This window comes from Monopterus albus, unplaced genomic scaffold (assembly GCF_001952655.1).
Source record: "Monopterus albus unplaced genomic scaffold, M_albus_1.0 scaffold5.1, whole genome shotgun sequence".
NCBI classification, from domain to species: Eukaryota; Metazoa; Chordata; class Actinopteri; order Synbranchiformes; family Synbranchidae; genus Monopterus; species Monopterus albus.
In genome coordinates this window covers 2,314,193-2,334,656 of record NW_018127885.1, presented here as the reverse complement: position 1 = coordinate 2,334,656, position 20,464 = coordinate 2,314,193, and the positions used below count along the sequence as shown (strand labels likewise).

At 40.3% G+C, this 20,464-nt stretch overlaps 1 protein-coding gene across 1 annotated transcript in view; it reads right to left on the bottom strand.

Moving 5' to 3' along the window:
- Window positions 1–4,382: 4,382 nt before the first annotated feature.
- LOC109967908 (RNA polymerase II elongation factor ELL) overlaps window positions 4,383–20,464 on the bottom strand; it is a gene marked incomplete at its 3' end in the record, with an annotated part of 22,003 nt that continues 5,921 nt past the window's right edge. The window contains exons 3-10 of the mRNA XM_020613805.1: window positions 13,179–13,306; window positions 12,527–12,681; window positions 9,500–9,741; window positions 8,280–8,404; window positions 6,682–6,796; window positions 5,571–6,027; window positions 5,024–5,087; window positions 4,383–4,575 (exon numbers count right to left, since the gene is read on the bottom strand). Coding sequence (XP_020469461.1) covers window positions 4,383–4,575; window positions 5,024–5,087; window positions 5,571–6,027; window positions 6,682–6,796; window positions 8,280–8,404; window positions 9,500–9,741; window positions 12,527–12,681; window positions 13,179–13,306 — 1,479 coding nt within the window. The remainder of the gene's footprint in view (window positions 4,576–5,023; window positions 5,088–5,570; window positions 6,028–6,681; window positions 6,797–8,279; window positions 8,405–9,499; window positions 9,742–12,526; window positions 12,682–13,178; window positions 13,307–20,464) is intronic.

The following is a 20,464-nucleotide window of genomic DNA, read 5'->3' as shown; positions in this document are numbered from 1 at the left end:
TAATCAATGATATGAGAACATGAGTTCCTCATTGCTGCAGGTGACATTTATCATCATGTGTCATCCTGTTCAGATGATTAATGATTAAATGTTTACACTCCATTTGATTGGGAGGTTTATAAAGCACTAGATAATAAACATAAAAAAGATTAAGAATTATGTGTTTACAAGCTCCATGCTTGTGTTTTAATGATGATCTGAATAGCTGGAAACATTTGTGGATTAGTTTAGACATTGGGCGACACTGCCCTCTTGTGGAAACATGACACCATGTTGAATTGAAAAGAGCTTTATTTTTCATTTTTATTGAGACAGCAATTTTTTTTTTTTTTCTGAAAGCTTTTGTCAAGAGAACACCATTGTGATAAAGCATCCACCATCAAAAACTGCAAAAATAGATTCCATTTCCCTTTCACCACAGTGTGTTTTGATGTGAAAAGAATGAATGAACTATGCAGAGTTGAACCTCATGAGAGAGCGCAAACATACATGCAATAAATACATTTGTTCACTTAGGTAGATCAATTACAGTGATTTAGAGTTGATAAAATGTTTCATTTAAATTTCACATTTAATGGGAGGTGGTGTTTTTCCAGTATCAACAAAGCAATTAAGTGATGATGTGGAAGTTTTGTTGTGGAAAACATTTGCAAACTGCAGGCCATGTCGGTGGCTAGATGCCATTAAATTGGTGTCCTGGAAAGCCTTTTTATAATGCAAAAAAGGCTGAATACCGATGATAGTTGCACGCAGAGTAGCTCTGCTTTCCGAATGAAAAGGCACCTTTAATATTAAACTCCTGCAACAGTTTAAAAATAAAATAAAGTCTCTGTTAGAACTTGAAAAGCCCTTTTCATCAAGGGTCTGATTTCCCAAAAACATGTTTGCTTACAATTGGTCAGTATTACTTTAGTAGTAATTAATTGTCAATTATTACTTTCATTTCTGTTATTAAAATGTTTTAGAACTTATTTGATTGAAGACAAATTAGATGAAACAAAAGTATTCTGTATATCAAAGCAGGCACTGTCTTTACAACTGAACCATGACTCATTGATTTCCATTATCTAGTACCTGAATAAAAAAAAAAAATAGTTTTTTCAGTCATTTTGACTGATCAAACGCTGGGTAGAGCGACTGTATGTAGCACATCATCAAATTGCATATTGACTAAAGGGTAATAAAATATTGGTCCTGAGAAGAAATCCAAACAGCCAGAGTAATGAAAACATTTCTGTAGGTCTGGAACTTTAGGAATTCACACCTAGTTATATTTAATGCTTAGAAGTAGTAAACATCATCTGGGCTTACAATGATCATTTTTCCAAGTCAGATTTAATAAAAATTCCTTTTGTTGAAAACTTCCATATACAAGACAAAGCAACTGTTGCTAGTCTCAAATCCTTCAAATGCACAGAGTATCAAATGTAGAAACTTGTTTTACCTGCAAAAGAGCGGCTAAACGCGTGACAGCTCGCTGAGTGTTTGCAGAAGCAAAGCACATTATTTTGTATCGATTTCTGCAGCAATTCTTTCTTTTGATAGTGGTGCTTCATAAAGTTGGACAGTGAATTAAAATCCTTCATAGTTAATGATTATCATAAACTGTAAAGGAATTCATGACAGATTGAGACAAATGAAGCTAAAACAAAATGATTAGGATGTACAGGGGTGGGGGTGGGGGGGTTTAGACAACTGCTGCACAACAACTATGAAGAAATTGAACCTCCCTTTAGACTAAAAGACATTTACAGAAATGCTTTGAGCTGTGCAAGTTAAACCAAGAAGATTTCAGAACAGGGGTACCACAATGTTTGAAATGTCTGATGTACAGTACATGTTAAGGCAAATATCAGCTTCATTCTCCCTTATTAGGCCATCATTAAGACAACAGTTGTGAATGCATCTACACTGATGAGAACACTGGAATCTGATCACTATTTTCTGCTTCAGGTTGCAGCTAATTTAACAGGTCGTGGTTATTCAGAACAAAAAGCATAGTGATCCCCACTAGCACCCCCTATAGGTCTCACAGTGCCATTCTCTCCATGGTTCACACACAAAGCTGAAAATTAAACAGTCCAGTTTGTTGATAACAACAAACCATAACACTCACTGAAGTAAATTGTTAAATCTGTTAAATTCCATATTGAACATCAAGCAGTCATAGTAAATCAAAATGTGTGGACTAGGTTGACCACCAAGATAAATACTCTGAAAGTTTTTAAAACTGCATGTAGTGAACGGTTATGTTTCAAAGAGCAACTGGCAGTTATTCGCGCGTACAGCGTAAAAGCGGCATGTTCCCTCAGTGTGCTGTAAATGTGTAAACCTGTAACCAGAAGACTTGACATGTGAGCTGATGTTTTTTCGCTACAGGGTGAAAAGGCAAGTTGTGGTGCTGTAGGCTACATGTTGGTGAAAAGGACGCTAAATGTGCATAAGTGCTACCTCGAAACCGCTGTTATTGTACTGTGAGAAGTAGTTTTGTGGCATTCCAACATTTCTTAGAAATGAAAAAGGATGTTGGCGATAAGATTGGTCATGATCACAGCCCAGAGAAACTGGCTCCAACCACAGATTCTGAGAATAAAACACATCACATTTTTAAACAGCTCTGTATATGATGCTTTAAACTTGTAATACTTTTTAATTAATATACCTTGATCAGCCTGTGGAAGGTCTTAGCCCTGCAGAACTATGCTGTAGGCCTTGTGTGGATGATAGATTTAGTCTAATTTAAATTAAATGAATTTGTCACTTTGCATGTGGCCTAAAGAGAGATGCACTGTTAGGGCTATTATGTAATATTATATAACTAAAGAATAATTCACATGATTGTGTTAGGTCAGCAATTATCTTTATATCGGCAAACAACAAATAAATTCCTCTGTATATTAAATATAATGACTTTAGTAGCATTTGTTTTCCTCTAAGATTGATTGTACCATCGTTAATACTTCATATAAATCAACACTTTTTAGTTTTGACAAGATAAAGGATCGAATCAAAACATAATTATGCAGGGAGGATCACATCTGTTTTGCATTTCAGGAAAATGGATTTGGCTTCCATTGTGTTGTCAGACTATTTTACAGCAGAGTAAAATCCAGCCATTACAGTGATGATAATAATAGATGGCGACCATATTGATAAAGAACAACATGTGATCACAAGTAGGTGGTCTCAGCCCACTTTTGAAAAAGAACCTCGCTCCTCCGTTCTATTAACACTCGAAGAGGTATAGTGAATAGTGACTCCAGGACCTAGCTGGGAAGTCTTCAGGTCCATTACGAGTCTTTTGGTCCAGTCATATGACACCCTGCTGAGGGTAGAGGCCTGTTACTAGGAGAGTTCATGTGCTCGGTCATAATCTGTAATCAGGCCTTTGATATGTGAGAGTTTCTGATGAAGGTACTCGCATCGCTTTTTCTCTTCCCGATACCCAGGAAACTTCTACAACAAAACAAAAAATAAATAAATACATTAAAAAAAAAAAGGGCACCAGTGAGCTTTCAGTAACGTACATCAAAATCCAACTGATGGGTCTCTTGCAAGAACGTTCCTGTATTTCACTTATAAACCTTTTTTTTTCCCCAAGAGGTTTGCTCTAGTCTTTCAAATTGGATTCACCAAACTCTCTTTACTGCACAAACATGTTATAAATATCTTGTTTCAACCTGATGAGTGACACCTGTTCATCAGCAGCTGCTCATTTTCATTTGTGAGAATTGGTCATTAGCTAATTCTTCTATGAGGCAAAGATTTCCCCTCCATTTGTGGGTAGATTTCACTCATATGTGACAAAAACACTGACAAATATACGTAATAGTGTCCGTAGAGGATTATACAATACTACAGCTATCAAGGTTGTCACAAAAATAAGGAAAGAATGAATTGACATTAATTTAAATGCCAAATGTCTTGATAAATCAAGTTCATGGCCGATGTATAACGTGGTCGAGGGGATATAACATAATAAATTTGGTTACAGTGGATGTTAAACTGTCAAGTGCTTTAATTGAGGTTGTTTCCTTGGACAGCAAGCTTCATAACAGCTTTGACTGAAGCATAATTTTCTGAGCACTTGCCCAACTGTATAGCCTGAATTGTTGTCCTAAAATACTCATGCCAGTAAAATCTAAAAGGAAAGTTTGTCTGGTGAACGTCTCGTACAGTAAATCCCTTGTATGTTCCACTTTAAAAACAAATGTTCATACGAGCCATTCTTACATGAGATCCAGCTTATACTGCTTGAAGTGTTAAATAAAATGAAAATTTGAAATGAGAAAAATGTAAATCATTTTTACTTTCTTGTACTTGTGGTAGTATATATGGTTGTGTGTTTTTTTTGTTTTATTATAAACAGAGCAACTGAGGTGGGTGCCTGGTCCAGACAGTACCTTGTATTCTTGTGTTCCTGGGGAGAGTGTGTTGATCTTTGAGCCCAACTGAACAAACATCTCTGTGATAGCCCCAATCCGGTCATGAAGAGCTCTGTATTCATCGTACTCGGCACTGAAGTCGTCCTTATACTGCCGACGCTGCTCGAGTGCTGTTATGGTGCTGTACTTTCTGAAAAGAGAAAATAGAAGCTGTTTGTGAAAAGCCGAAGTGATATCTAGAAGCCGAAGTTATTTCCGAATCCTTCCAGTAGATGGTACTGCAGATTGGTGGAGTGAGGGACCTGACACGTCACTGATTTACCAGCATGATGTGTTGACCAGATGTATAAATGTTAGACTTAAGATCATATGTTTTCAGAGTCATTCTCAGTGAGGTTTTGTGACAGGTCATTTAGACCTGTGTTTTACTTCCCTTTATTTATGTGAATGTTCTGAAACTGAACCTAACCCTTTTGGGACAAGTCAGATTCTTTTTGTTAGACTCTGAAACTATCATCTGTTACTTCACAGTGACAGAGCACAGCAACATTTGACTTGTGTAAACTCAATGATGTTGTGACAGTTATTTAATTTTTAATCCTGTCTGACTCTGGAATAGGATATGTATTTAATCTTACATTAAATAGTCAGGCAGTTCCTCCATTGAGGTTCTATTGACAGGGCATTTCTCTCCCCCAACATCTGTAGATAGGAAAAACACAGACACAATGAAAAAAAGGTTAAAGCAGTCAGCCAATGCAAATTTGATAATGTGGCCATCATATCAAGGCTGATGGAATCGTGTCACCGTCTCTGATAAGAGATCTGATCCAAGGCAAGCAGTGACGTCAGCAGTCCTGAGTAGGAGGCAGCGCTGCCTGCCGACTTGCTTGACCGTAGGTCACCCAGCTGTTCTACAGTCAATCATCAACAGGCTAGAGCAGTGAGTGGGGACTGGAGGGTGTTACAATCCTAACAACACTGTGTGCTTTCAAATGAATTGGCTCTTTGTGGGTTTCTGGCAGCAACTATAGCTCAACCCTGCGGATTTTACTTTTCTGCAGAGTAAAAGCTAATAATCTTCATGGCTCCAGCATATATTATACAGCAGATTCATGACAGCACAATATGAAGTGTGACAAGGCATTTGAGAGAGGGCAGCTTTATAGTATTATTGCCATTTACCTTTGTGATTTTCTTGGCTTTGCTTCAGGCCTGGACTGGTCTCTATCCAGTCTGATTTGAAGTGCTCTCGTTCCTTGTCTCTGTGCTTTTTGGACCTCTTCTTCTTATGCTGTCCATTGGTCAACTGTTGGTCAGTGCAAATGGAGGTTTCACTGTGTGGGGGCTTGGGGCTGGGTGCAGTAGGAGCTGGCTCTGTCCGCTCCAATTTGGGAATAGCAGATGACCCACTGAGCTTGTGTGGTGAGTACAGACAATTTAGACTCCCTTGGAAATGATTGTTGGTTTTGTCTAGCTCTATTTTGATCTGTACACTAGAGTTTCCATGACTAGAGGAGCTACATGCCCCACTGGTGCCATAGTCTCCATGTGAGGGTGACCGCAGAGGCAAACACGGGTCTAATAGTTTTTGCTTTTTGGGGAACTGACAGTTGGATGAGTCCGGGGGTAATGGGCGTTTCTAGAGGGGGGAAAAAAGAAGAATACAGTGATTGTTTGGCCTTGATGTTTTGGATATTCTAGTGCAAGTTGCATGAGTTGTGCCTGTATAATGTGCATACGTTTTTACTTTGTATTTGCTTCTTGACAAGTTAATCTGTTCAAACAATCAGCAGCAGTTAGTTTAGCAAAGGAACTAGGTTTAAAAAAAAAGAGTTCACCTTCCAGCACGTCTAAATCTCACAAAATAATATATCTTGTGTTTTTTAATCTGCACAAAAACCTTAAAAAAAATGACAGGTCCTCGTTTAACAGGAGGTTATGTGCTGAAGTATTTCCTAGCAAGGACTGATATGTTCATGAAGCCTCTGTTGTTTGACAGCTTGCCCCATCAAGAATTAGTTTGGAAAATAATATGTTAGGTTAAGCTAACCTGCTCCAGCTACATATTTAATGCAAAAGACACAAACAAAACAAATAGAAGTTTCCCAAAAACGTTGAACTATTCCTTTAGCTTCAATTAATGCTATAATTAGTTTAAAGGAATTCACCTTACACAAAGAAGCAGAAATTTAAATCAAGTAATGTGTATCTGCAAAAGAGGAAACGGTCTATTTCAGTTTTATAAGAAAGGATAAGCAGGAGAAAGTAGAATTCATTGCAGGTGAAGGATTACCACAGGGGGATTCTTGGCAGGACTGAGTTGAGAAGGAGAGTCTCCAGGAGTTTTGTGGAATGAATGGGTGGACTGAGGACTCTTCATCTGGCTACTGTGGAGAGGTTGAAGTTTCCTGAAGGAAGATTAAGAACACGGTGCCTTTTATCTGAACAGTAACTGCAGAGCAAATGGCCTGTAAAGCTAAACAGGAGCGGCATTACAGCAAATCATACACCTGGCTTTGGCAGACTTTAACAGCAGTTGGATGAATAATTATTTACTAGGGCACAGCTTCCAGAGAAAAGGCAGGCAGTGACTTTTCCATAGAAGAAATAATTATTGACATTATAAAACGCAAGCATTTAATCAAATTTTGGCCTGTTATTGTGTGTCTGGTGATACAGTCAACAGGAGGCAACCAAGAAGACTGAGCAGAACAATAGCAGTAGATTTAACCTCTGTAGGACCAAACCCTCTTCTCTTTTAATCTGCTTCCTACAGCTCCTTCCTCAGACAGACACATTACAAAAGGAGACCCCCTGTCGATTCATGTGGTCAGTATGAGTCGAGTTCAGAACTAATACATATTAACATGAGACAGTAAGTGAAAGCCAGAATAAAAAAGATCTATTCCAACAAATGAATAAAGTAGAGGAAAGAAATCTGCAGTTTACAGTATTTATCACACTTGGCAAACAATTTGATGACTACAGTTTTAAGCTTTTTACACTTAGCAGGGGTGGTGAATAGAGGGGGTTGTGCAATCAGTCAGCAGGATTTGCGCTTTTTCCAAAACACTCACAAAGCATATGGCCTGCATGTTTACTGGCTAGCATAGGAAGCATATGCAGGCTGGAAGCTCACCCTGAAAGGTTCAGTCTTGATACTCTGAACCCCTCCATTCTAATGCCGTTTGGCAGCACGGTGCAGAGAATATTTTCCTCTGCTTTGATGTGTCCATTAAGAGATTCATCAGTGCAGAGAAGCAGTCATTTGGAAGCTCTCCTTTTAGCGTGATCACAGCAGACTTCCACATTAATTCAGTGGCCTTTCTCTATTAATGCCAGCTCTGTCAAAACACATCCATCTATTGCTTTTTCTGCATTATTTTCCCAAATGGGCTTCTAGAAGTCCTTAAAGAACTTTAAAGTAGTAGTTTGACAATTTAGGAAATATGATTAATCGCTTTCTTGTCAAGAGTTAGATAAAAACAGATGGATACGACTCTTTTCTGTACAGTAATTATAGGGTTACAGCCAGCAGGTGATTAGCTCAGCTCAGCTTAGTACAAAGACTGAAAATAGGGAAGCTGCTTGCCTGGCTCTGCCTGAAGGTAAAAAAAATAAATCCCATTGCAGCACCCCTGAAATTTGGTTTTGTGTAGATTAAATAGACATGAAATGTTGATTATTAAGCTTTAGAGGTGCTCTTTTACCCTGTTACTAGTCTTTATGGTAAGCTAAGCTAACTGGCATCAGCACATCAATCTAAGGGCAACAGAGCAAAATGTTGAAAGATTGTTCTAAAAAAGTAAACGGAACACTTTATCCTATGCATTTCAAAGCAGAACAAAACATAAGATATTGTTTTAGTATTACAGCTAACTTACTACCCACCTGATCAGGAGTCTGTGGATGAGTTGCTTTTCCTCTTCTAAATATCCAGGCCAGTCTCTCTGGACATGTCTGTAGAGCTCATCCTTCAAAGAGTAGCTGTGGTCTTTAGAGTTCAGCTTGCCAACCTGAAATGGCACGGCTCACAGTTTCAATAGATCAACAGAAAGAGGACAGAATACTACAGGAAAATGGCCAGCTGGGGCCATAAAAGTACCAAGCCACGTTAATCTACCCATAAGTCCAACTTATACTTAAATAAAACAAGACTTTTTTTGTGACACTGTAGATCTGTCTCGTTTCTTTGGTAAGCAGTTAACCTTGCAGTTATACAGCTAAACTGTGCTGATGAAAATCTATCCAAAACAACCACTTTTAGTTCTGAAAGTAATCAGATCGCAACTGGAGACGCACCACCCCTCTCCTGTCAAAACAGAATCTTCTCTTCCAAAGATAATTAAAGCACAGCCCTAATTACAGCTACCAGCAGCAGCAGCAGCAGCACAGTCTCCACTTGGTGATTGCAGTGGGGGACTTAAACATTGTGAACACAGGAAATATGCTTGAAATAAACTTAGACATCACGTTTTTAGAGCAGAGCTTTTATCTCTACAGCAGTACTACAGTATACTCATTAGTATCATATTATATTATATTATTTATGTTTGCAGTTTCCATGCTTAACCTGATATCGAGTGACGCTAAAAGCAGTTAAACTTGTATTTGTCACAGTTAACATTTTGATATTTTCTTGTTCCATGTAATGATATTTCATCATTAGTCAACAGTGGGTAAGTTCCAGTTCCCTTAACTGATCGTCCCTCGATCCTCACTTGACCATGAAGTCGTTCTGATTCGTTGTCTTGAAGGACGTTCTAAAGCTCCTATTTGTGCTCTGAGGATCAAGGAGGCTGCCTGGAAGTGACATAAGCTAGATACAAGAGAACAACCGTTGTGGAAGTCTTTGATGGGCTGACATAGGCTGCCCTTTTATCAGAAATCAGTAGATGATGGAATTCTTAAGATGAAGGATCGGAGACAAGGAGGTCTCATGTCCATAAAAACATGTTTCCTCCGTTTTATCCTTGTGCCTTCTCCTCGCATCTTACATGGGTGGGACTAAGATGCTACAGGAAACGATGCAAGTGAGGGAGACATGGATGCACTTAAGGGAATTGGGATTTACCCAGTATGTTTACAAAGCAATGTGCCAGATGTCTCACCTCATCCAGTACTGAGGTCAGGTCAGCCTTGTCCTTTGGACTGGCACGCTCCCTCTCTAACCACAGAAGCAGCTCAGGTTTCTTGTATGGCTTTAAGGCCAGCAGATGAATGATGCGATCCCTCAAGGGCCGGTGTGCCACAGGGCTAGGAACCAAGCTCTTCTTGTTGCTGGGGGAGTGCTTGTTGCTGCTATCTGTGGCTGATATCAAACCCTGCTTCCTCTGGACCTTCACACACTTACCTAAGATCAGAACAAAGGAGCACACAGCAGTTTGGACTTGTGGAAGATAACAGGCACACTACTCTGGTCATTGTCAGTCAGATGAAAAAGTAAGGACAGCTGTAATATAAAGCTATTTTTGAAGAGATTTAAACTCACTTGATAACAGACATTGACAAATCCTGTAATAGCACAAATACGTCATATCCTTCCTAGTCTAGTCCTCAGGCCAGTTATACAAATCACACCCTGATTCTGAAAGACAGGCCTTCACACAGGAGACATCCTAATGTGGTTTATCTTCACTATATCTCTCTGATCTATACAAATGCAACAGATAAAAGTATATGCAGCACTTTCAGCCAATCTGAAAAAGCAATTTACACACACAAATACCTTGAAGAAGGTACTGTGCTGTGGAAAACAGTTAAAGGGGTTGATAGAAGGGTTAGCCTACTGCTGAGTAAACAGAGAAGCTTGGAAACTAACACAACTAAAGTGGCCCCTTCTTCCTGTTACAATAATTCATTTGGATCTAGGCAGGTAGCACCTGCAGACTGTATCCTCATTACAACTTTATGCCATACAAGACTCAAAGACTAACAGTGCTTTCACAGGGACAACACAGGGGATGTAACAGAAGTATAAAGGGCATGTACTTCTCTTAAAACTGTAGATATTTCCACTTTCATAAATGGAGTTTTACATTTCAGTTTTAACAATATGCAGTATTCTTTGTAAGATTGAAAGGGCTTTAAATCTACTGTGCACAATGCAACAGTCTTGCAGGAGCTTGTCTCAACATTTTACCTTTAACAAGGTCATGAAGGTTTTATGCAAATTGGCTTATAGCACTGCAACAACCTGTACTGCCACATTTCCAACAAGCAGCAACTAGAACCGTTGTTTGACAGTTGTATATTAAAGCAGCTTGAGGGAACGCTGAAGACTCTTAATGTGGGTTCTGTGGAATGATACTTTCTTGATGACAATGTCTTAACTGTACTTGCTTTATAATTATATGGGTGTAATTATGAGCAGTAACCAAAGTTAAAAAGCAATTGTCAATAATGTCTCAATGACGTAGAGGAAACTACTGATAACGATTTCATAACTCGGTGGAACTTATTTTGTTATCATGTGCCTCCTTTCTAGTGAATTTGACCGAATGTTAAATCATACACTATTATCCAAATTGTGTACATTTCTCTACTCCATGGCCTGTTATTGTGAGTTGGCGTATAGATATTTTTCTGATGAGTAAAGCATTACTGTACCATGAAAAGACACCTCAAAACATGTATGTACACCTGTATGTAGATACAGCTATGACACACATTGTGATCCAGAGCCAATTTATTTCACTGTCTGGTGTCCAAAGGAAGGGAAGGACAGTTCCCTAGGGATGAAACCATGACTGGCTTCACCGTAAACTGTGGTAAAATTTTAAGAGGGTTAGTATTTACCATTTGAAATGTTATCATTAAAACTAATTTATCATTAAAGTCTGACTTGTCGTCAACTTGGTTGCAAGATTGTTCCAACAGGAAAAACACTATAGTCATCTGTATTTAAGTCAATTGTTTGGTTCATTGCAATTTGTCAGTCTTCTTAAGACTCGGATTGTGTGCGTGTATGTGTGAGAGAATAATAACTAGACAGCACTAAGTTAGTGCAAACCTCTGTCAAGGGGCAACTCAATTTTCACATAATGCCATAAAAGCAATATTCCCATGATGGTTTGACCCTCATATGATTGCTTGACCATGAAAACCTGCTGCTGGCATTTGGACTGATGCTGATATCATTATTAGTTTGAAAGTTATTCAAGAAAAATCATGGACATGACAGACATTCACTTATTGGTTCAGGGGCAAAACAGGGACTTCTACTGGTGTAGAGGTAAAACAGGGACTTCAGTGAGCGGACCACGAACAAAACAGTGAAGATGTCGCATTTCTGCAGGTCTGTGTTCTGCTTGTTGAACAGCTGTTTGATAAACGGCTCGTACAGTCTCTGTTACTGGCTGATTGTTGCACTGTGGAGCGATCCTTCACGTCCTCTGCTCTGCTGTGAGTGTATGTAAGAGGAGCGCAGTCTCTCTCTCGTTTAAACAGCGACCATCACAGCGTGAAGTACAGTGGAAAAGTGGAGTAGGACTCTATTGCTCTTTCCTGGTTTAAGAGTGGGCATGCAGCAGGCAAACCCAGAAATTCTACTGGCCCCTTGTCCTCATCTGGTTTCAACAGCAATTACCCTAAACATGATGTTGTAGCGTTGGTCTACACAGCATGTTTCTATTCATAAAATACAATTACAGAAGCATTTAAACTCACATGGGACCTATAAGTGTCATGAAGTCTCATGGCTAGATCATTTATAAAGATCCATCATGGTCAATTTAATCGAGAAAGACTAAAGCCGCAGCTCTGGCAAGGAAAATGCAGTGAATCATGAAAATGAAGTGCAAGGGGGAGATCCTGCATGTAAGAGTCCAGGTTAAGTGTGGCCTCCTTTTTAGATGATATTTTGGAATATTTTAGCTAATGAAAATCCAGTGTAATTACATTTTAGGCAAAACGTCATTAGCATGAGACTTGTTAGCGCATGTACCTCTGGCAAGCTCAATCACATTAGTGGTGCAGGCAGGAAGGCTGGAACAGTGCCTAAACAATCTGGTCAAAATGAAATTTACAAGAGTGAGAGACATTCCTCTCACATGAATAATTGCAACACAGCACTTTGATCAATTAATTGATAACTTCCACACCATATGGCAATTATAAACTATTAGGCTAAAGCTTACTTGGCCCAGGCTTGATCTCAATTGCTGAGCGGCTCCAGATGTCCTTCTCCACCTGAGACATGCGCTCCCGTGTCGTCTGGTAGGAGTCATCTGTGGCACAAATGGTGATCTTGTCCTGAATGCTGCCCTGGCCCTCCAGGTGATCCCTGCCCTCGCTGTGTGGAGCAGAGAAGAAAAGTAATAAGATTTAGTATTTAGGGCTACGAGTTTTCTGGCTTAGTTCAATTAACTTCTCATTTGTCAAACAGCATTAGAGATATGCGGTCTTGCCTGACATGCACAAAACTGGTTCTGTGACTTCTCTCTGCATGAAAACTCTAGTCCTGTTTCATAAAGCATTGTTCATAACAAGTGTTCAGTTATAAATGCAAATAAAGCAGCACTAGTGTACCCTTTTAACCAGGCCTTTGACCCTACATAGCTACAAACACTACCTCTCTGTTTTCAATTATTACTGGTCACACCTTTGTGGGCAGTCATGGCATGAAAGCCTGGACTGTTACCGTAGCCTTATAAATATATAGCCTAACAGTGGGACTGTCTGTTGTTAGAGGCTGCTGTTTGGTAAAGCTTTGTGGCCTCAGTCTGACAGGAATTTTGTTACAAATTCCATTTGCGTTTGACCGTGGAGAGAGTTATGTGTGCCTCTTACCCTGAGACATACTGATGAATGCAGTCGAAGCTGGACTGAGGCTTGTCTTTGCTGTCACTGGACAGGTAGAAGGAAAAGACTCTGAATCCATCTGGAGATTCAGGTGTTGGTGCTGGGATCTTTATGTACTGTCCAAGACAAATAAACAAAATGTATGAAATTATAAGGGTAGTGTATCTTTAGAATAAAATGTACAAATACCAACCTGGTTCTCAATTTGTTTACAAAAGCCAAGTCATTCAAATTTTTAGCCTATGAATATATCTGCCAGCATTGCTGATTTGAACCTTATGTAATTATCTCTCCCAGAATGTAGCCTGATCTGATCCATTGTCATCTCAAAGTGGAAAAACACTAGAAAAAGTAAACCAACATGAGCAACTTCTTTTGTTGAAACTCATTGGGAGCGTTCTCAACTCAGTGGCGTTTGTTTTTTCACACACTAAATGATGTCCTGTTTGGACCGATCACAGAGGCTTCAGTGTACTGTAGCTCCCATGTCGGGGATGATGACCTGTCTGGTCACGGGAGGAGCCTGTCTGAAACGCTGTACACAACAGTTGTATAGTAGACAGCTTTTTCTCTTGGGTGATTCACCTCTTCTGTCACAGACTGTCTGTGGCTCCCTAGCAACAAACCAGCCAGCTCAGTTATATATCTCTCTGTCAGAACCTGTTGCATAAAATGACCCAAAAACCTACTTTCTCTAAAAGGACAGTTCAACATAGAAAGTCATTAACCTCCAGGTAATATGTTCTTTAAAACGCATTCGACAGCGGCCCTCTTCTACACCACCTGCACCTGTGTTTCAGCCTGAGAGTGGACAGTTTACTTTTGTTGATGGAACAGCCTAGATTCAGGAGGAGCCTGCTGATTATCACCCATCCTTCACAAGCATGAATACATGCTTACTAATAAGTAATACTTAATGTGAGATGGCTGCAAATAGCTCAGATTTTTCTTTTACTTTTTTGTAGCAGACCTTGCGGCACCACCTCAGGCCAAAGCACAGCCATTTTTAACTGCAGGGCTGAATGAAAACAAATGTCAGGTGGACTTCAAACTGCCTCTTTAGTTATCAGTTGTAAGTGATTGATTATAAGCTGACCGGCTGAGAGCACAGTGCCACTGGCAGATGTGTCAGGCACGACTATAGCTGTCACAAATGCCCGGTCATGCAGCAAAGCCATAAGCTGTTTTTTTGCAGCACAGAGCCAGCGAACAGCTCCTCTCCTCGACACCCCTCCTCCTCTACTAAAACCCAACACATGCCGTTCACCCTACCCCCATCAGCCTCCAACTTTCCTTCATGTGCATAAGCTCAGCCATGTCAACACAAAACACAAAGCAGTCCACATGGCCATGGGCAGTTGAAACACACAGCTGACCATTTATTCTGACCTACTTATGCCTGACCGTTCACGTGAAGTGGTAATGTATATGGGGATTTATGTTTATTAGAAATGATCAACCAAAAAGGCATCACAGTGAGCCAGGATATCCCCGGGACCTACTAGTTTGTAGTAAAGTTGTAGCTGCTTTGACCAAAATTAGAAGTAGCAAATCTCTAAAATGGGATTATTGGTGTAGTCAAAGGGATGCCAAGGAATTGCATTTTAATGGGTTTTTAAAATGAGAGTCCTTCTAAACAAAGACCAACTTGTGATAAGGTGGAAGTGACCATTTATACATTTAGCATTGCAAGAGTGCCACCATGTCCCCTCTTTGAGTCGATGTCAGTAGTGTGAGCCCCCTCCAGCCCTGCATTAGATTTGCCTGTCACCCCCATCCATGCCACTGTGCACACTTCACATTCAGATTCTAATCGATGTCACTCAGGTCAGACTGTTCAGAGGTCATCCCCATGTTATTCACAGCTTCTTTCTCAAGCTTCATAACCATATGTCATTTAACCCATTCGTTCCCAGTTCGGGACTTAAGAGGGAGCCTCTCTGTCTAATGTTAGGATCTCAGACTTAGCCCTGAAAGTGCACTGTTGATGCTACAGTTCAGTGTAACAGTATTAATAAGTCAATAAACTGAGTGGATATCACACAACAATATCTAGTTGAAGCTAACATTAGCTATGATTAGCCACCATGCACTTCTGGTCCTATCACATCAAGTAAGGCTGAGGCTGTGAAACTTGAGTGTAATAAATTAAAGTGTTTTTTAATTGCTCGTGTTCAACTTTTTATTTATAAGAGGAGAATGCATTATTCAAAAGTTACACAGTATGGCTTTAATGAGTGAGTCAGTGGTATATAAACTGTACAAAAATGAGTGACACAGCATGCCCGCTATCATATTACCAGCTCAGTCTTTGATATTTATGCTGCATACCAACAACAAGGACCAGCTGAACTGTGCCATAGTCTGAACAATGAGAAGGATACAGCTTTATAAAGTGACTGCACAATGCACTAATCACCAGAAGCATTTTATGCAAAGTCGCCTGTTTCATCATCGCCATCATCCCATCCAGCCTGATGAAATTAACTCTGACTTCTGATGTATTTAATCAGTGACACCTCTTGTGCTAATAGGTTTGTGATCCTGAAGCTGCTGTCGGTCATGCAGTAGGTGTAGATTTCAATGCTGAGTCACAGGAATCTCCATATTGAGCTTCGGTCTAATTCCCTGAGGCTGCATGTAAAGGAAGCCTCACACTCCCACAGGGTACCATGCAGAGAGGGAAGTCAAATAGCTAGCTGACAGACAGACAGACAGATAGATAGATAGATAGACAGATAATTTATTGATCCCGAGGGAAATTCAGGTATCCAGTAGCAACAACAATTGTTTAGGCCTTATGTCACCAGAAAGAGGCTTTATCAGTCAAGTTCTGTGAAATGTACAATTGTAAATGAGTTACAAAAGTACACACAGGGCAGTTTTTATAGTTCTCAAACTGGCCAGACACAGCTATTAAAAGCTCAAAGAAAAATATGTTTCCAGTATTTCCAGGTGAAGGGCTGGTGAGTCATGTGTACATACACACAAGCTCTGGTTCTAAGACTGCAACAAACTGCATGCAGTGAGAACAAGTTAGTTTTAAGTGTGTTTTTAAACCATTAGATGTTATGCTTGTATTGAAGTAATATTTATATCCACATGTGGAGATGGTGATCATGTTCTGCTACCCTAAGACACACACAAGCATATGATGAATTAGTTTAATACTACTATCGAAGTGTAGTATTAACAGGTGTTAGTTTAATGAAGTCAAGCAGCTTCATAAAAGACACAATAATACTTCTCATTATCATGATATAAGTGAAGTTTAGTCATTGAACAGATGCAATCAGAGCATTCAAATGGCACCAGAACACAACAATCCTTATCACCTTGTCAGTGTAGACCCCCATGGAGTGTACAGGCTTTACAATAACTGCCTCTGTGGCCTCAGCCCCATCACATCTGCTCCTCCAGGCCCTATGTGTCTGGCCATGTCAAATACTTTCAAGCTGTTTTAAGGTGTGAACTGGACTGGAACAGAAAAACCTTGGTAGAGGGCTCAGCAGGACAAAGGGCCCAATGGTGATGTCCCCTGTAAAACTTCAGCTGCTCATCTTTGAGGTTAAATAGGGTTCTTAACCCTGCTATTTGGTGAAAAGAGAAAAATTGCTCATAAAAGAGATCTACTTTTTCACCAGTCCTGTGTGCTTTTTGCAAGCCAAACATCTGCAGAGAAAGATGAGAGGATAGCTTCTCTGTCTTTATTTCTTTGCTCTGCAGATGAAAGCAAGAAGGCAAGGTTCCCAGCTCTGGTATTTGGCCGCACAGAGACAGGAACAGGCGCCTGGATATGTGATTTACTCTGAGGTTTTCGCCTCCTGCTCCGTTCTGTACCGACACTAGCTACCACTGTCGTCTCATCCGAGTCTTCTCAGCCTTAGCTGCTGTGTGAGATGCCTGTCTTTTGTTCTGGCTTCTTCCCCCACAAAGCTTAGTGCAATAGCTTGTTGGCCCGCCTGGATTATTCATGAACAGCAGGGACGTGTGGCTGTGTGTTGTTGAGGGTTAAGGGAGGGACTGGGGGGGTTTGAGGGTGTGTGTATGGAGGGAAGGGGGTTGGTGGTGGCTCCCAGTAGAGCCAGTGCATGAGGGATGGTCCTAAACAGTCTTCCTTAAGGAATGCAACTCAGTAGAAGGGGGGTTGGATCCTTGGAGCAAGTGTATTTATTCCTGATTCATTCATTATTTAGGGTAATATGTTTAGTGCTCATATATCATATAATGGATTCCACATGTTTAGGCACTTTCTCGAGAGCAGACGGCAATCAACTGTCAGCAAGTGGAGTGATGCTGACAACCTGTGTCTCAGAGAAACACAGGGGTCAGATACATTTTTCCCATTCACTGTCTTCAAGCATTGCACGATGAGCTCTACACACCCCCACTGTGACTCACTTTTTAAAAACAAAATCTGTACCATCACCTCTAACTGTCTCAATCATGCTTTCAGTGAGCCTACATGGATGTGGTTCCTTTGCTGAAGGATCTATTCATTGAGGGGGGTTGGTAGAGACAGGAAAAGCAAAAGAAGGGGGTGGGGACTGACGGTAGCGTGGGGCACATGGGGATGGGCAAGTGTCGTGCATCCCCCACGGTACCGCCTGTTATGCCAAGCAGCATCAGTCTTTTTCCAAGAAGCAAGGACTAATCTGTCAACCTCAATAAACGCTGTCTGTCTCCCCACCCCCGCCACCCCCACCCCTCCCTATTGTAGATGCCATCCTCTTCATACACAGAGGGATGGAGGCAACACTTAAGCAATTACTGTATATTGTCTGCAAGTGGTAGGCTGCTGTTTTTTCTCATTGAGTCATGTAAAATAAAAATACCTTAAACGAATTTTCTTTGTAAATGTATTCCCCCTCTAAGCCTTGCCCAGTTTGCATTAGATGTTAACAATATTTGGAAGTTAGGATATTTCCTTCACATGCTGTACTGGTTATTAGACCTCAGACCAGTAATGTGTTTCCCTTGTTGATTCGGAGCCGTTTCACTGGAGCTACCTCACAAACCACTTGCAGCACTATATTCCCTTTACTGGACTTTTCTCTCCATGCAAACAGGGAGTCTGTAATCCTTTAACAATTCACAGATTGTGCATCGGAAAGTACTGTAATGTCCAAACCTGATTAACTTGCAGGGAAACTTGGAGAACGAGGGGAAAATCCAAAACATGCACTGAGATGTGATGCATAAAGTCAGGTTGATTGAAGTGGTAACCTAAATAGTACAACCTGTTTTACAGCAAGTGTCAAATTCATTCAAGATACAGGCTTAAGAAAACACATGGGCCATTGGTTATGAGCGTTTATAAGACATCCCAGATGTTCTGGAAAATTATAATAAGTACAATAAATATTAAAACTTTCAAAATATACTTTATGATACAGAGGACTCCTCGGTATTGTACACACAGACACTACCTGTGTTTACTTGCACTGTTTCTGTGGCTCATATCCCGTTGTGCTCTATTTTTAAATCCAAGAAAAAAAAAACATTCTTGTGATCAGATTCCTGAGAGGCCAGTGCTGGCAGTGTATGAAATATTTCCATACTGTCAACTTTGTTCCATCTTTATAGTAACAATTGGACAGTCAGTTTAGCAGACTGTGATGTTGATCTGGGGTCACTTAAATGGCAACTTCCTTTTAATCATCTAAATATTTAAAAATCTTAATGGTTTTTGATTTTAAAATATTTTCATGGCAAAAGATTTATATGATTTTGTTGAATATGAGACTTTTTGCTGTAATGTTGAGGAGAACAGGAATGTGTGATTGTGATCTAGCTGCAAACTTTTTTCTGAGAGCACAATAAACTGACAGTGTAATTAGCACAGTGTCATAACCTTCCAGGAGGTTAGTCTCGCCATATAAACTGGACATTTGTAGTTATACAAGAGCTACAGATTGACATGTTGTACAGGGTGCAATTAGCAGTATGCGTGGTTATACCTCAGACTTTGACCTGTTCAGTAATGTTGATACTAATGCCACATAGCAGGCCACACACTCCACCTATAATATCACAATCTCCTGCAAAGTCTTTTCCTTTATCTACAGCACATGCTAATATTTTAGTTAATTCTTTCATTTGGATCATTCAAGGCTTTGGTGATAGTGAGCATACAAGTTAACAGGCAATCAATCAGATTTTAAGTCTGCGTATTCCCTCAGTCTCTCTTCACAGCATCCTGAATTGTTGTCAGTTTTTATCACTGCTGCTTCCAGTTTCCCAGAGTAACGGTTGCATCTTTGGTCCTAATGGGTCCAGGGATAGCTTGGAATAAATGACACAAATGCTTCAGTGTCTAATTCTGGCTCGTTAAAGTTTTTATATACTTAGACTACATATTGCCACCTTTGGGGCAGTGACACACCAAGCTGGCAGTTGGCCGTCGTCGGTGAGCGTCTGTCGGGGCTCGCACCTTTGGCACTAGTCAGCCTATGGTGGTGGCTTTTGGGCTTCGACATGTTGAATCAGTGTTGGTCTCGTCTGTGAGAGAGAGACCACTCTGACTGTTGAGCTTAGCGAATCAATGCACAAGAAGAAAACGGTTCAGGAAAGCCCCTTCAGCCTGTCACTGTAGTATCCTTTATTTCATCCATTTAGTGCGGTTTCTCAGAGAATGGAAATGTCATTTGCAACATTTTATCAGACATATTCTGGATTAGAAGCAGCTCTAAACAGCAGATGCTTTGAACAGGAGGTGTTTTGTTTATAGCTTATACTTCTGCATTCTAGCGAATAAAGATACTGCCACCTGCTGGTAGGGAGAGTTATTTCTGTCACGCAGGCGCAGAATGTACGTGCTAGTTGGCCATTGGCTTTTGTCTGCGCTGTGTGTTCAAGTGCCACTTTTTCAACCCGAATGGCCCAGACATGGCTAGTTGGCATTTGTCGCTGCTAGTTCTTTCATGTTGGATCGGTGCGTCTCTGCCCTGAGTCACAGTGCCTGCCCCGCATGTGCCATTGAATTCTTATCTTTTACAGCACTCCTGTAACCATAACATACTTTTAAAATTGCCACAGTCACCATAGCATCCTTCACAATCCCTCATTTGAAGTCAAAAAAACACAATAATGACAGAGGAGCTTACTAAAATAATGTTCTTTAACTGTAGAATTTCATGAGGCGTATTCCTAAAATACATCCTGTATGATCTAAAAATCCTAAACACACTGGGCCTCAGATGAGCAGAGGAAAGACACTTTTCCCTCACATCTGGATGAATGGAGCAGCGTGTGCCCTTTCAGAAACACGTGGG